Here is an 18,392-nt window from a genome sequence, read left to right on the forward strand (position 1 = left end):
AGTGCTCCTCCTGCTCCTCCTTGTACAAAGGTGGAGATAGCGGTCCTGCTGCTGGGTTGTTGCCCTCCTACGGCCTCCTCCACGTCTCCTGATGTACTGGCCTGTCTCCTGGTAGCGCCTCCATGCTCTGGACACGATGCTGACAGACACAGCAAACCTTCTTGCCACAGATCGCATTGATGTGCCATCCTGGATGAGCTGCACTACCTGAGCCACTTGTGTGGGTTGTAGACTCCATCTCATGCTACCACTTGAGTGAAAGCACCGCCAGAATTCAAAAGTGACTAAAACATCAGCCAGGAAGCATAGGAACTGAGAAGTGGTCTGTGGTCACCACCTACAGAACCACTCCTTTATTGGGGGTGTCTTGCTAATTGCCTATAATTTCCACCTGTTGTCTATTCCATTTGCACAACAGCATGTGAAATGTATTGTCAATCAGTGTTGCTTCCTAAGTGGACAGTTTGATTTCACAGAAGTGTGATTGACTTGGAGTTACATTGTGTTGTTTAAGTGTTCCCTTTATTTCTTTGAGCAGTGTATATACAGTTGTGTGAAGTACTTAAGTAGTACTTTCAAGTATTTACATGGTGGGTGAGATGTGGGTGAAATGTGGGTGAGTTGTGAGATGTGGGTGAGATGTGGGTAGATGGTGGGTGAGTTGTGGGTAGATGGTGGGTGAGATGTGGGTGAGATGTGGGTGAGATGTGGGTAGATGGTGGGTGAGATGTGAGATGTGGGTGAGTTGTGAGATGTGGGTGAGATGGTGGGTGAGATGTGAGTTGTGGGTGAGATGTGGGTGAGATGGTGGGTGAGATGTGAGTTGTGGGTGAGATGTGGGTGAGATGTGGGTGAGTTGTGAGATGTGGGTGAGGTGTGGGTAGATGGTGGGTGAGTTGTGGGTAGATGGTGGGTGAGATGTGGGTAGATGGTGGGTGAGATGTGAGATGTGGGGGAGTTGTGAGATGTGGGTGAGATGTGGGTGAGATGGTGGGTGAGATGTGAGATGTGGGTGAGATGTGGGTGAAATGTGGGTGAGTTGTGAGATGTGGGTGAGATGGTGGGTGAGATGTGGGTAGATCGTGGGTGAGATGTGGGTAGATGGTGGGTGAGATGTGAGATGTGGGGAGTTGTGAGATGTGGGTGAGATGTGGGTGAGATGGTGGGTGAGATGTGAGATGTGGGTGAGATGTGGGTGAGATGTGGGTGAGTTGTGGGTGAGATGGTGGGTGAGATGTGAGATGTGGGTGAGATGCGGGTGAGTTGTGGGTGAAATGTGGGTGAGTTGTGAGATGTGGGTGAGATGTGGGGAGATAGTGGGTGAGATATGAGATGTGGGTGAGATGTGGGTGAAATGTGGGTGAGTTGTGAGATGTGGGTGAGATGGTGGGTGAGACATGCGATGTGGGTGAGATGTGAGATGGTGGGTGAGATGGTGGGTGAGATGCGAGATGGTGGGTGAGATGGTGGGTGAGATGTGAGTTGTGGGTGAGATGTGGGTGAGATGGTGGGTGAGATGTGAGTTGTGGGTGAGATGTGGGTGAGATGTAGGTGAGTTGTGAGATGTGGGTGAGGTGTGGGTAGATGGTGGGTGAGTTGTGGGTAGATGGTGGGTGAGATGTGGGTAGATGGTGGGTGAGATGTGAGATGTGGGGAGTTGTGAGATGTGGGTGAGATGTGGGTGAGATGGTGGGTGAGATGTGAGATGTGGGTGAGATGTGGGTGAGATGTGGGTGAGTTGTGAGATGTGGGTGAGATGGTGGGTGAGATGTGGGTAGATGGTGGGTGAGATGTGGGTAGATGGGGGTGAGATGTGAGATGTGGGGAGTTGTGAGATGTGGGTGAGATGTGGGTGAGATGTGGGTGAGTTGTGAGATGTGGGTGAGATGGTGGGTGAGATGTGGGTGAGATGCGGGTGAGTTGTGGGTGAAATGTGGGTGAGTTGTGAGATGTGGGTGAGATGTGGGTGAGATAGTGGGTGAGATATGAGATGTGGGTGAGATGTGGGTGAAATGTGGGTGAGTTGTGAGATGTGGGTGAGATGGTGGGTGAGACATGCGATGTGGGTGAGATGTGAGATGGTGGGTGAGATGGTGGGTGAGATGCGAGATGGTGGGTGAGATGTGGGTGAGATGTGAGATGTGGGTGAGATGTGGGTGAGATGTGAGATGTGGGTGAGATGTGAGATGTGGGTGAGATGTGAGATGTGGGTGAGATGTGGGTGAGATGTGAGATGTGGGTGAGATGGTGGGTGAGATGTGAGATGGTGGGTGAGATGGTGGGTGAGATGCGAGATGGTGGGTGAGATGGTGGGTGAGATGTGAGTTGTGGGTGAGATGTGGGTGAGATGGTGGGTGAGATGTGAGTTGTGGGTGAGATGTGGGTGAGATGTAGGTGAGTTGTGAGATGTGGGTGAGGTGTGGGTAGATGGTGGGTGAGTTGTGGGTAGATGGTGGGTGAGATGTGGGTAGATGGTGGGTGAGATGTGAGATGTGGGGAGTTGTGAGATGTGGGTGAGATGTGGGTGAGATGGTGGGTGAGATGTGAGATGTGGGTGAGATGTGGGTGAGATGTGGGTGAGTTGTGAGATGTGGGTGAGATGGTGGGTGAGATGTGGGTAGATGGTGGGTGAGATGTGGGTAGATGGGGGGTGAGATGTGAGATGTGGGGAGTTGTGAGATGTGGGTGAGATGTGGGTGAGATGTGGGTGAGTTGTGAGATGTGGGTGAGATGGTGGGTGAGATGTGGGTGAGATGCGGGTGAGTTGTGGGTGAAATGTGGGTGAGTTGTGAGATGTGGGTGAGATGTGGGTGAGATAGTGGGTGAGATATGAGATGTGGGTGAGATGTGGGTGAAATGTGGGTGAGTTGTGAGATGTGGGTGAGATGGTGGGTGAGACATGCGATGTGGGTGAGATGTGAGATGGTGGGTGAGATGGTGGGTGAGATGCGAGATGGTGGGTGAGATGTGGGTGAGATGTGAGATGTGGGTGAGATGTGGGTGAGATGTGAGATGTGGGTGAGATGTGAGATGTGGGTGAGATGTGAGATGTGGGTGAGATGTGGGTGAGATGTGAGATGTGGGTGAGATGGTGGGTGAGATGTGAGATGGTGGGTGAGATGGTGGGTGAGATGTGAGATGGTGGGTGAGATGTGAGATGGTGGGTGAGATGTGGGTGAGACGGTGGATGAGATGCGAGATGGTGGGTGAGATGGTGGGTGAGATGTGGGTGAGATGTGGGTGAGATGGTGGGTGAGATGGTGGGTGAGATGGTGGGTGAGATGTGGGTGAGATGTGAGATGGTGGGTGAGATGGTGGGTGAGATGTGAGATGGTGGGTGAGATGTGGGTGAGACGGTGGATGAGATGCGAGATGGTGGGTGAGATGGTGGGTGAGATGGTGGGTGAGATGGTGGGTGAGATGTGGGTGAGATGGTGGGTGAGATGGTGGGTGAGATGGTGGGTGAGATGGTGGGTGAGATGGTGGGTGAGATGTGGGTGAGATGGTGGGTGAGATGGTGGGTGAGATGGTGGGTGAGATGGTGGGTGAGATGGTGGGTGAGATGTGGGTGAGATGGTGGGTGAGATGGTGGGTGAGATGGTGGGTGAGATGGTGGGTGAGATGGTGGGTGAGATGTGGGTGAGATGGTGGGTGAGATGGTGGGTGAGATGGTGGGTGAGATGTGGGTGAGATGTGGGTGAGATGGTGGGTGAGATGGTGGGTGAGATGTGGGTGAGATGGTGGGTGAGATGGTGGGTGAGATGTGGGTGAGATGTGGGTGAGATGGTGGGTGAGATGTGGGTGAGATGTGGGTGAGATGTGGGTGAGATGGTGGGTGAGATGGTGGGTGAGATGGTGGGTGAGATGTGGGTGAGATGTGGGTGAGATGGTGGGTGAGATGGTGGGTGAGATGTGGGTGAGATGTGAGATGGTGGGTGAGATGGGTGAGATGTGAGATGGTGGGTGAGATGTGGGTGAGACGGTGGATGAGATGCGAGATGGTGGGTGAGATGGTGGGTGAGATGGTGGGTGAGATGGTGGGTGAGATGGTGGGTGAGATGTGGGTGAGATGGTGGGTGAGATGGTGGGTGAGATGGTGGGTGAGATGGTGGGTGAGATGTGGGTGAGATGTGGGTGAGATGGTGGGTGAGATGGTGGGTGAGATGGTGGGTGAGATGTGGGTGAGATGTGGGTGAGATGGTGGGTGAGATGGTGGGTGAGATGTGGGTGAGATGGTGGGTGAGATGGTGGGTGAGATGTGGGTGAGATGTGGGTGAGATGGTGGGTGAGATGTGGGTGAGATGTGGGTGAGATGTGGGTGAGATGGTGGGTGAGATGGTGGGTGAGATGTGGGTGAGATGTGGGTGAGATGGTGGGTGAGATGTGGGTGAGATGGTGGGTGAGATGGTGGGTGAGATGTGGGTGAGATGTGGGTGAGATGTGGGTGAGATGTGGGTGAGATGTGTGTGAGATGTGGGTGAGATGTGGGTGAGATGTGGGTGAGATGTGGGTGAGATGTGGGTGAGATGTGGGTGAGATGTGGGTGTGAGTTTCTCGGTGTGTGTGTTGGTGTTTCTCGGTGTGTGTTTCTCAGTGTGTGTTTCTCAGTGTGTGTGTTGGTGTGTGTGTGTGTGTGTGTGTGTGTGTGTGTTTCTCGGTGTGTGTTTCTCAGTGTGTGTGTTGGTGTGTGTGTGTGTGTGTGTGTGTGTTTCTCTGTGTGTGTGTTTCTCGGTGTGTGTGTGTTGGTGTGTGTGTGTGTTACTCGGTGTGTGTGTTGGTGAGTTACCTGGTCTTGAGCGAGCAGGATAGCCACTCTTCATGTCTGTCAAATGTGATCAAGTAGGATGCAATCTCCTAGGAAACAACATCTGTTATAACTAATTCATAACCACTGTATCACTACCTTACTACTAGTCACTAGTCTGTAACCAGTCTTTCTATAACACGTGTGGAAATACGCCTTTAACTTTTACTTGAAGAATAATTTGTAACAGCCTAAAACTAGTATATAACTAGTATATAATCAGCCTATAACTAGTCTATAAATCAGTCCAGTCTATAAAACCAGTCCAGTCTATAATAAGTATTTAAGTATATAACAGTCTATAACAGTCTATAACAAGTCTATAACAGTATATAACAAGTCCATAACAGTCTATAACAGTCTATAACAAGTCTATAACAGTCTATAACAGTCTATAACAGTCTATAACAGTCTATAACAAGTCTATAACAGTATATAACAAGTCTATAACAAGTCAATAACGTCTATAACAAGTCTATAACAAGTCTATAACTGTCTATAACAAGTCTGTAGCAGTCTATAACAGTCTATAACAAGTCTATAACAGTCTATAACAAGTCTATAACAGTCTATAACAGTCTATAACAGTCTATAACAAGTCTATAACAGTCTATAACAGTCTATAACAAGTCTATAACAGTCTATAACAGTCTATAACAAGTCTATAACAGTCTATAACAGTCTATAACAAGTCTATAACAGTCTATAACAAGTCTATAACAGTCTATAACAGTCTATAACAGTCTATAACAGTCTATAACAAGTCTATAACAAGTCTATAACAGTCTATAACAAGTCTGTAAGTCTATAACAGTCTATAACAGTCGATAACAGTCGATAACAAGTCTATAACAAGTCTATAACAGTCTATAACAGTCTATAACAAGTCTATAACAGTCTATAACAGTCTATAACAAGTCTATAACAGTCTATAACAGTCTATAACAAGTATATAAGTCTATAACAGTCTATAACAAGTCTATAACAGTCTATAACAGGTATTTAAGTCTATAACAAGTCTATAACAGTATATAACAGTCTATAACAAGTCTATAACAGTCTTTAACAAGTCTATAACGGTCTATAACAGTCTATAACAAGTCTATAACAGTCTATAACAAGTCTATAACAGTCTATAACAAGTCTATAACAGTATATAACAAGTCCATAACAGTCTATAACAGTATATAACAGTATATAACAGTCTATAACAGTCTATAACAGTCTATAACAAGTCTATAACAGTATATAACAAGTCCATAACAGTCTATAACAGTCTATAACAGTCTATAACAGTATTTACGTCTATAACAAGTCTAACAGTCTATAACAAGTATTTAAGTCTATAACAAGTCTATAACAGTCTATAACAGTCTATAACAAGTATTTAAGTATATAACAAGTCTATAACAGTCTATAAAAGTCTATAACAAGTCTATAACAGTCTATAACAGTCTATAAAAGTCTATAACAAGTATTTAAGTATATAACAGTCTATAACAGTCTATAACAAGTCTATAACAGTATATAACAAGTCCATAACAGTCTATAACAGTCTATAACAGTATATAACAAGTCTATAACAAGTCCATAACAGTCTATAACAAGTCTATAACAGTCTATAACAAGTCTATAACAGTCTATAACAGTCTATAACAGTCTATAACAGTCTATAACAAGTCTATAACAGTATATAACAAGTCCATAACAGTCTATAACAGTCTATAACAGTCTATAACAAGTATTTACGTCTATAACAAGTCTAACAGTCTATAACAAGTATTTAAGTCTATAACAAGTCTATAACAGTCTATAACAGTCTATAACAAGTATTTAAGTATATAACAAGTCTATAACAGTCTATAAAAGTCTATAACAGTCTATAACTGTAAAAGTCTATAACAGTCTATAACAGTCTATAACAGTCTATAACAAGTATATAAGTCTATAACAAGTCTATAACAGTCTATACCAAGTCTATAACAGTCTATAACAAGTCTATAACAGTATATAACAAGTCCATAACAGTCTATAACAGTATATAACAGTATATAACAGTCTATAACAGTCTATAACAAGTCTATAACAAGTCTATAACAGTATATAACAAGTCCATAACAGTCTATAACAGTCTATAACAGTCTATAACAGTCTATAACAGTCTATAACAAGTCTATAACAGTCTATAACAAGTATTTACGTCTATAACAAGTCTAACAGTCTATAACAAGTATTTAAGTATATAACAAGTCTATAACAGTCTATAACAGTCTATAACAAGTCTATAACAGTCTATAACAGTCTATAAAAGTCTATAACAGTCTATAACTGTAAGAGTCTATAACAGTCTATAACAGTCTATAACAAGTCTATAACAAGTATTTAAGTATATAACAAGTCTATAACAAGTCTATAACAGTCTATAACAAGTCTATAACAAGTCTATAGCAAGTCTATAGCAAGTCTATAGCAAGTCTATAACAGTCTATAACAAGTCTATAACAGTCTATAATAAGTATTTAAGTCTATAACAGTCTATAACAAGTCTATAACAAGTCTATAACAGTCTATAACAAGTCTATAACAGTCTATAACAAGTCTATAACAGTCTATAATAAGTATGTAAGCCTATAACAGTCTATAACAAGTCTATAACAGTCTAACAGTCTATAACAAGTCTATAACAGTCTATAACACGTCTATAACAAGTATATAACCAGTCATAACTAGTCTACAATCAGCCTATAACTAGTCTATAAATTACTCCAGTCTATAAAACCAGTCCAGTCTATAATACGTATTTAAGTCTATAACAGTCTATAACAAGTCTATAACAAGTTTATAACCAGTTTAGTTTATAACAAGTATATAACCAGTCATAACTAGTCTATAATCTGCCTATAACTAGTCTATAACCAGTCTAGTCTATAAGACGTCTATAACATTCTATAACCAGGCTATAACCAGTCTAGTCTATAACCAGTCTAGTCTATAACCAGGCTATAACCAGTCAATAAGTACTCTATAACTAGTCTATAACCAGTCAATAAGTACTCTATAACTAGTCTATAACCAGTCTAGTCTATAAGATGACTATAACATTATATAACCAGGCTATAACCAGTCTATAACCAGTCTATAACCAGGGTATAACCAGTCAATAAGTACTCTATAACTAGTCTATACCAGTCTAGTCTATAACCAGTCTATAACCACCGTGCTTCTACATCTACACCTGCATTTCTTGCTCTTTGGGGTTTTATGCTGGGTTTCTGTACAGCACTTTGAGATATCAGCTGATGTAAGAAGGGCTTTATTTGATAGATTGGTTGTAGACTGGTTATCAATCTAAAGGTAGTCTACAGACTATAACTAGTCCATACCTAGTCTATAATGAGTCTACAGGGCAGTTTATAACCTGTCTAGTTCATAACTGGTCTACAACCAGTCAAGTTCATAACTGGTCTACAACCAGTCTACAACCAGTCTATAACCAGTCTAGTACAGAATTATATAACTACTCTATAAATGTCTATAACTCGGCTATAATCGGCCTATAACTAGTCTAGTCTATAACAAGTTTATAACCAGTCTATAACAGTCTATAACCAGTATGGTCTATAACTAGTCCATAACCAGACTATAACTAGTCTATAACCAGAATATAACTAGTCTATAACCAGAATATAACTAGTCCATAACCAGAATATAACTAGTCTATAACTAGTCTATAACCAGAATATAACTAGTCCATAACCAGAATATAACTAGTCCATAACCAGAATATAACTAGTCTATAACCAGTCTAGTCTATAACTAGTTCTTCACTCTACCTCGTTGGTGTTCCATCGTAGTCTCTCCTTGGGTAGGGAGGTGGTTTGAGGGAGACGCTCCAACAACTTGTTAGGCAGAAACACCTTCATCTGGCCTCGACTGTTCTCTACATACACACAGAGAGACACACACACACACAAACACACAGAGACACACACACACACAGATACACACACACACACACACACACAAACACACAGAGACACACACACAGAGATACACACACACACACACACACAAAGAAACACAGAGACACACAGAGACACACACAAAGGTTGTTAGGTGAAGGAGTTGGTAGGGTGAGAGAATAGGTGAGAAAATGGAGAGATGGATGGAGAGAGAGAGATGGAGAAATGGAGAGATGGATGGAGAGATGGAGAGACAGATGGAGAGACAGAGAGATGGAGAGACAGAGAAATGGAGAGATGGAGAGACAGAGAAATGGAGAGAGAGATGGAGAAATGGAGAGATGGAGAGACAGAGAGATGAGGGATGGAGAGATGGAGAGACAGATGGAGAGAGAGAGAGATGGAGAGATGGAGAGATGGATGGAGAGATGGATGGAGAGTTGGATGGATGGAGAGTTGGATGGATGGAGAGTTGGATGGATGGAGAGACAGATGGAGAGATGGATGGATGAGAGAAGGATAGATGGATGAGATATGGATGGAGAGAGATGGAGAGATGGAGAGACGGAGAGAGAGATGGATGGGCGGATGGAGAGATGGATGGAGAGATAGAGAGACGGATGGATGGATGGATAGAGAGATGGATGATGGAGAGATGGATGAATGGATGGATGGATGGATGGATGGATGGATGGATGGATGGAGAGTTTGATGGATGATGGAGAGATGGATGAATGGATGGATGGATGGATGAAGAGTTGGATGGATGGAGAGATGGATGGATGGAGAGTTTGATGGATGATGGAGAGATGGATGAATGAATGGATGGATGGAGAGTTGGATGGATGGAGAGATGGATGGAGGATGGATGGATGGAGAGTTGGATGAATGGATGGAGAGTTGGATGGATGGATGGATGGATGGATGGATGGATGGATGGAGAGATGGATGGATGGATGGAGAGATGGATTGATGATGGAGAGATGGATGGATGAATAGAGAGATGGATTGATGATGGAGAGATGGATGGATGAATAGAGAGACGGATGGAGAGTTGGATGGATGGAGAGACAGATGGAGAGAGAAAAATATGGAGAGATGGAGAGATAGACGGATGGAGAGTTGGATGGAGAGATAGATGGATGGAGAGTTGGATATATGGATGGATGGATGGATGGATGGATGGATGGATGGATGGATGGATGGAGGGTTGGATGGATGGAGGGTTGGATGGATGGAGAGTTGGATGGATGGAGAGTTAGATGGATGGAGAGTTGGATGGATGGAGAGATGGAGAGACAGATGGAGAGTTGGATGGATGGAGAGAAGGATAGACGGATGGAGATATGGATGGAGAGAGATGGAGAGATGAGACGGAGAGAGAGATGGATGGATGGAGAGATGGATGGAGAGACAGATGGAGAGACAGAGAGATGGAGAGACAGAGATGGAGAGACAGATAGATGGAGAAATGGAGAGATGGAGACAGAGAGATGGAGAAATGGAGAGATGGATGGAGAGAGAGAGATGGAGAGACAGAGAGATGGAGAGATGGATGGAGAGATGGAGAGATGGAGAAATGGAGAGACGGAGAGATGGATGGAGAGATGGAGAGACAGATGGAGACGGAGAGATGGATGGAGAGAATGATGGAGTGACGGAGAAATGGCTGGAGAGACAGAGAAATGGTTGGAGAGACGGAGAAATGGCTGGAGAGACGGAGAAATGGCTGGAGAGACGGAGAGATGAAGAGATGGATGGAGAGACGGAGAGATGAACGGAGAAACGGAGAGATGAAGAGATGGATGGAGAGACAGAAAAATATGGAGAGATGGAGAGACGGATGGAGAGATGGATGGATGGATGGAGGGTTGGATGGATGGATGGAGAGATAGACGGATGGAGAGTTGGATATATGGATGGATGGATGGAGAGTTTGATGGATGATGGAGAGATGGATGAATGGATGGATGGAGAGTTGGATGGATGGATGGAGAGTTGGATGGATGGATGGAGAGATGGAGAGATAGACGGATGGAGAGTTGGATATATGGATGGATGGATGGATGGATGGATGGATGGATGGATGGATGGATGGATGGATGGATGGAGAGATGGAGAGACAGATGGATAGATGGATGGAGATATGGATTGAGAGATGGAGAGACAGATGGAGAGACGGATGGATGGATGGTTGGATGGATGGATGGATGGATGATGGATGGAGAGATGGAGAGACAGATGGAGAGACAGATGGAGAGACGGATGGATGGATGGATGGATGGATGGATGGATGGATGGAGAGTTGGATGGATGGATGGATGGATGGATGGATGGATGGAGAGTTGGATGAATGGATGGAGAGTTGGATGAATGGAGAGATGGATTGATGATGTAGAGATGGATGGATGAATAGAGAGATGGATGGATGGATGGATGGATGGATGGATGGATGGATGGATGGATGGATGGAGAGTTGGATGGATGGAGAGACGGATGGAGAGACAGAAAAATATGGAGAGATGGAGAGATAGACAGATGGAGAGTTGGATGGATGGATGGAGAGTTGGATGGATGGAGAGATAGACGGATGGAGAGTTGGATAGATGGATGGATGGATGGATGGATGGATGGATGGATGGAGAGTTGGATGGATGGAGAGTTGGATGGATGGAGAGTTAGATGGATGGATGGAGAGTTGGATGGATGGAGAGATGGAGAGACAGATGGAGAGTTGGATGGATGGAGAGAAGGATAGATGGATGGAGATTTGGATGGAGAGAGATGGAGAGATGGAGACGGATAGAGAGATGGATGGATGGAGAGATGGAGAGATGGAACAAATACACAGACAGATGTTTGAGGGTGGTGTGACATCATCCGTGTGCGACAGACAGACTCACCTGACTCTTTTGTGCTCTCTCTCTCCTTATTGTTCATGATGACTAGTCGACTCACTCCAACCAGCGGCACTACACACAACTCACACACCACAGAGGTCCACACTGCGATACTACACACACACACACACACAGGAAATCAATACAAATAATATATCAATAAGTAGAAAAGGAACAGATTGGATCAAAGAACACACACCTGGTACACACACACACCCGGTACACACACCTGGTACACACACACACACACCTAATACACACACACACCTGGTACACACACACCTGATACACACACACCTAATATACACACACCTGGTACACACACCTGGTACACACACCCACATGATACACACACCTGGTACACACACACACCTGATACACACACACATACCTGACACACACACACACCTGACACGCACACACGCCTGACACACAAACACACCTGACACACACACACACACCTGATACACACACACACCTGACACACCTGATACACACACACACCTGACACACCTGACACACACACACACCTGACACACCTGACACACCTGACACACACACACACCTGACACACCTGATACACACACACACACCTGACACCCCTGATACACACACACACCTGATACACACACACCTGATACACACGGCAGTGTAGCCTAGTGGTTAGAGCGTTGGACTAGTAACCGAATCTGAAATGAAGACAGCCAGACATCTGGAATGAAGGCAGACATACATCTGGAATGAAGGCAGACAGACAGACATCTGAAATGAAGGCAGAAAGACATCTGGAAGGAAGGCAGACAGACAGACATCTGGAAGGAAGGCAGACAGATAGACATCTGGAATGAAGGCAGACAGAAATCTGGAATGAAGGCAGACATACATCTGGAATGAAGGCAGACAGACAGACATCTGAAATGAAGGCAGAAAGACATCTGGAAGGAAGGCAGACAGACAGACATCTGGAAGGAAGGCAGACAGACAGACATCTGGAATGAAGGCAGACAGAAATCTGGAATGAAGGCAGACAGACATCTGGAATGAAGGCAGACAGACAGACATCTGAAATGAAGGCAGACGGACATCTGAAATGAAGGCAGACAGACAGACATCTGAAATGAAGGCAGACAGACAGACATCTGAAATGAAGGCAGACAGACAGACATCTGGAATGAAGGCAGACAGATATCTGGAATGAAGGCAGACAGACATCTGGAATGCAGGCAGACAGACAGACATACATCTGAAATGAAGGCAGACAGACATGTTCAGGCCATCCTGTCAACTAACAAACCAGCTGTCACATGTTCAGGCCATCCTGTCAACTAACAAACCAGCTGTCACCTAACAAACCAGCTGTCACATGTTCAGGCCATCCTGTCACCTAACAAACCAGCTGTCACATGTTCAGGCCATCCTGTCACCTAACAAACCAGCTGTCTCATGTTCAGGCTATCCTGTCATGTAACCAACCTCAAACACACACACTGAATAACCAGCCATAATCATTCAGTACAACCAGCCATAGTCATTCAGTACGACCAGCCATAATCATTCAGTACGACCAGCCATAATCATTCAGTACGACCAGCCATAATCATTCAGTACGACCAGCCATAATCATTCAGTACGACCAGCCATAATCAAATACAAAAAATGGTCACATGCGCCGAATACAACAGGCGTGGATCTTACCGTGAAATGCTGAATACAACAGGTGTGGACCTTACCGTGAAATGCTTACTTACAAGCCCTTCAACCCACAAGGACTTCAAGAAATAGACTTATTATCTAAATAAACTAATGTGCGCGGTACAGGTTAGTCGACGTAATTTGTACATATAGGTAGAGGTAAAGTGATTATGCATAGATACTAAACAGCGAGTAGCAGCAGTGTGGGGGGGGCATTTGATTAGCTGTTCAGCAGTCTTATGGCTTGGGGGTAGAAGCAGGTAAGGAGCCTTTAGGACCTTGACTTGGCGCTCTGGTCCCGCTTGTCGTGCAGTAGCAGAGAGAACAGTCTAGGACTTGGGTGACTGGAGTCTTTGACAATTTCTGGGGCTTCCTCCGACACCACCTAGTATATTGGTCATGTATGGCAGTGTCATGGCCTTATGACAGTCATAAATACCTCTCCCCCCCTTTTCCTCTCTCTACCCGACTGATGTTACAGATTCTGGGAACATCAGAAGGTGGGGGAAATGAACTATATTCTGGTAATCCGAACAATTGAACATATGCAGTGGTACTTCATGAATATGATGTCAGTTCGGTTGTCATCTGAGACATTCTCATCAATGATAAGATGATATAAACTCTACAGTGGAAAGTCTACACATCAGAGTTATCGGATTCACATGGAATTGTTGTTCAATTTAAATGTTTGAATATGAAATTATTTGTGATGGGATGAAATGTGATTTTAGCTTCTAAAATGTGAGATGGGGCTGCTCACTCAGTGGCCCGCCCACGTGAAGAGACAGAGGTTGTAAACTATGAAACACACCCCTTTTCTCCCTTCCTATATAATCCCTTGACGACAATATAACCTCCTGTTCCGAGGATGTAGGATGACGGTCCGATGTCAGAATGGTTCAGATAATAACTACAGAACGAAGCCAACATCAGCGTGAGCTTTGGTTGCGAATGGTATGAACTTTGAACTCTTATTCACCACAGAAGTGATACCTCCTAGCCGTTGAGTTAGCAACAGCAGCAGCAAACACAGGTTAGGAAGGAACCGACAGAGTATCCCGTCTACCACACAACGACGTTACTACAACGTATCCAATTGACCACCATAGACATTCTTCAAAGGACAAAGGACACGGTTTGGCAACACGGCCTTCCATCTACCACCAACCTACCGAAGCGCAGCTCAGAGTAAATATTTATAGCATTTACCTTTTCCAAATGGGCGGTAATTTAGAATGCATAAGATACTGTATTTACGATAGCACAGCTTCGCCCTTTGTTCCTCAGTCTTCCCGCTCTTTCACTCAAACCCAGCCCTTTTCTTTTGTGTAACAAGCTGTCATATCTGTTCCGCCCGCTAGGGATGTTTTCCTTTATGACGTCATTTGTAATAAAGTTATGATTTAATTATATGTATGTGTAATTCTGTGTGATTAGTTAGGTATTTAGTAAATAAATAATTAAACCCAATTTTGTATTGCGGATTCAACTTGTTAGCCAGGGTTTGTGAAGAAAACCAAGAATTTACAACTTTCAGATGAGACTGAATTAAGGTGACGATTAATATTGACTGCTATTGATGTAAAATATTACTAGGTCTTTAAGAGTTTATTCGGAAGATAACAGCTCTATAAATATTACTTAGTGGTGAAAGCTCATCACTAATCTAAGGATCCTGGGACTAAACACCTCCCTCTGCAACTGGATCCTGGAATTCATGACGGGCCGCCCCCAGGTGGTGAGGGTAGGTAGCAACACATCTGCCACTCTGATCCTCAACATTGGAGCTCCCCAGAGGTGCGTGCTCTGTCCCCTCCTGTACTCCCTGTTCACTCATGACTGCGTGGCCAGACACGACCCCAACACCATCATTAAGTTTTCTGATGACACAACAGTGGTAGGCCTGATCACCGACAACGATGAGACAGCCTATAGGGAGGAGGTCAGAGACCTGGCCGTGTGGTGCCAGGACAACAACCTCTCCCTCAACGTGACCAAGACAAAGGAGATGATTGTGGACAACAGGAAAAGGAGGACCGAGCACGCCCCCATTCTCATCGACGGGGCTGTAGTGGAGCAGGTGGAGACCTCCTTGGTGTCCACATCACCAACAAACTAACATGGTCCAAGCACACCAAGACAGTTGTGAAGAGGGCACGACAAAACCTATTCCCCCTCAGGAGACTGAAAAGATTTGGCATGGGTCCTCAGATCCTCAAAAGGTTTTACAGCTGCACCATCGAGAGCATCCTGAAGGGTTGCATCACTGCCTGGTATGGCAACTGCTCGGCAAGGCACTACAGAGGGCAGTGCGTACGGCCCAGTACATCACCGGGGCCAAGCTTCCTGCCATCCAGGACTGTTATACCAGGCGGTGTCAGAGGAAGGCCCTAAAAATTGTCAAAGACTCCAGACACCCTAGTAATAGACTGTTCTCTCTGCTACCGCACGACAAGCGGTACTGGAGCACCAAGTCTAGGTCCAAGAAGCTTCTAAACAGCTTTTACCCACAAGCCATAAGACTCCTGGACATCTAATCAAATGGCTACCCAGATTATTTGCATTGCCCCCATACCACACCCAGAACACTGCTGCTACTCTCTGTTATTATCTATGCATAGTCACTTTAATCTCTACCTCCATGTAGATATTACCTCAATTACGAATTACCTCAACTCCGATGCCCCCGCACACTGACTCTGTACCGGTACCCTCTGTATATAACCTCCACATTGACTCTGTACCGGTACCCCCTGTATATAGCCTCCACATTGACTCTGTACCGGTACCGCCTGTATATAGCCTCCACATTGACTCTGTACCAGTGCCCCCTGTATATAGCCTCCACATTGACTCTGTACCGGTACACCCTGTATATAGTCTCCACATTGACTCTGTACCGGTGTGCCCCCTGTATATAGCCTCCACATTGACTCTGTACCAGTACCCCCTGTATATAGCCTCCACATTGACTCTGTACCGGTACCCCCTGTATATAGCCTCCACATTGACTCTGTACCGGTACCCCTGTATATAGCCTCCACATTGACTCTGTACCGTAATACCCTGTATATAGCCTCCACATTGACTCTGTACCGTAATACCCTGTATATAGCCTCCACATTGACTCTGTACCGTAATACCCTGTATATAGCCTCCACATTGACTCTGTACCGTAATACCCTGTATATAGCCTCCACATTGACTCTGTACCAGTACCCCTGTATATAGCCTCCACATTGACTCTGTACCGTAATATCCTGTATATAGCCTCCACATTGACTCTGTACCGTAATACCCTGTATATAGCCTCCACATTGACTCTGTACCGTAATACCCTGTATATAGCCTCCACATTGACTCTGTACCAGTACCCCCTGTATATTGCCTCCTCATTGATTCTGTACCGTAACACCCTGTATATAGCCTCCACATTGACTCTGTACCGTAACACCCTGTATAAAGCCTCCACATTGACTCTGTACCGTAATACCCTGTATATAGCCTCCACATTGACTCTGTACCGTAACACCCTGTATAAAGCCTCCACATTGACTCTGTACCGTAATACCCTGCGTATAGCTATTGTTATTTACTGCTGCTCTTTAATTATTTATTATTGTTATATCTATATATCTATATATTATATATATCTTATTCTTAGGTATTTTCTTAACACTGCATTGTTGGTTAAGGGCTTGTGAGGTCTACTACACCTGTTGTATTCACTGTGAGGTCTACTACACCTGTTGTATTCACTGTGAGGTCTACTACACCTGTTGTATTCACTGTGAGGTCTACTACACCTGTTGTATTCACTGTGAGGTCTACTACACCTGTTGTATTCACTGTGAGGTCTACTACACCTGTTGTATTCACTGTGAGGTCTACTACACCTGTTGTATTCACTGTGAGGTCTACTACACCTGTTGTATTCACTGTGAGGTCTACTACACCTGTTGTATTCACTGTGAGGTCTACTACACCTGTTGTATTCACTGTGAGGTCTACTACACCTGTTGTATTCACTGTGAGGTCTACTACACCTGTTGTATTCACTGTGAGGTCTACTACACCTGTTGTATTCACTGTGAGGTCTACTACACCTGTTGTATTCACTGTGAGGTCTACTACACCTGTTGTATTCACTGTGAGGTCTACTACACCTGTTGTATTCACTGTGAGGTCTACTACACCTGTTGTATTCACTGTGAGGTCTACTACACCTGTTGTATTCACTGTGAGGTCTACTACACCTGTTGTATTCACTGTGAGGTCTACTACACCTGTTGTATTCACTGTGAGGTCTACTACACCTGTTGTATTCACTGTGAGGTCTACTACACCTGTTGTATTCACTGTGAGGTCTACTACACCTGTTGTATTCACTGTGAGGTCTACTACACCTGTTGTATTCACTGTGAGGTCTACTACACCTGTTGTATTCACTGTAAGGTCTACTACACCTGTTGTATTCACTGTAAGGTCTACTACACCTGTTGTATTCACTGTGAGGTCTACTACACCTGTTGTATTCACTGTAAGGTCTACTACACCTGTTGTATTCACTGTGAGGTCTACTACACCTGTTGTATTCACTGTGAGGTCTACTACACCTGTTGTATTCACTGTGAGGTCTACTACACCTGTTGTATTCACTGTGAGGTCTACTACACCTGTTGTATTCAGCATTTCACTGTGAGGTCTACTACACCTGTTGCATTCAGCATTTCACTGTGAGGTCTACTACACCTGTTGTATTCAGCATTTCACTGTGAGGTCTACTACACCTGTTGTATTCAGCATTTCACTGTAAGGTCTACTACACCTGTTGTATTCAGCATTTCACTGTGAGGTCTACTACACCTGTTGTATTCAGCATTTCACTGTGAGGTCTACTACACCTGTTGTATTCAGCATTTCACTGTGAGGTCTACTACACCTGTTGTATTCAGCATTTCACTGTGAGGTCTACTATACCTGTTGTATTCACCATTTCACTGTGAGGTCTACTACACCTGTTGTATTCAG

The 18,392-nt window shown here is 44.5% G+C and overlaps 1 protein-coding gene across 1 annotated transcript in view; it reads right to left on the bottom strand.

Moving 5' to 3' along the window:
- The window catches only part of camta2 (calmodulin binding transcription activator 2), a 127,749-nt gene that overhangs the window by 97,303 nt on the left and 12,054 nt on the right, over window positions 1-18,392 (bottom strand). The window contains exons 2-4 of the mRNA XM_042297829.1: window positions 11,670-11,779; window positions 8,638-8,744; window positions 4,787-4,854 (exon numbers count right to left, since the gene is read on the bottom strand). Coding sequence (XP_042153763.1) covers window positions 4,787-4,854; window positions 8,638-8,744; window positions 11,670-11,706 — 212 coding nt within the window. The 5' untranslated portion in view covers window positions 11,707-11,779. The remainder of the gene's footprint in view (window positions 1-4,786; window positions 4,855-8,637; window positions 8,745-11,669; window positions 11,780-18,392) is intronic.

The sequence above is a fragment of the Oncorhynchus tshawytscha genome, linkage group LG15 (genome assembly GCF_018296145.1).
Source record: "Oncorhynchus tshawytscha isolate Ot180627B linkage group LG15, Otsh_v2.0, whole genome shotgun sequence".
Classification (NCBI taxonomy): Eukaryota; Metazoa; Chordata; class Actinopteri; order Salmoniformes; family Salmonidae; genus Oncorhynchus; species Oncorhynchus tshawytscha.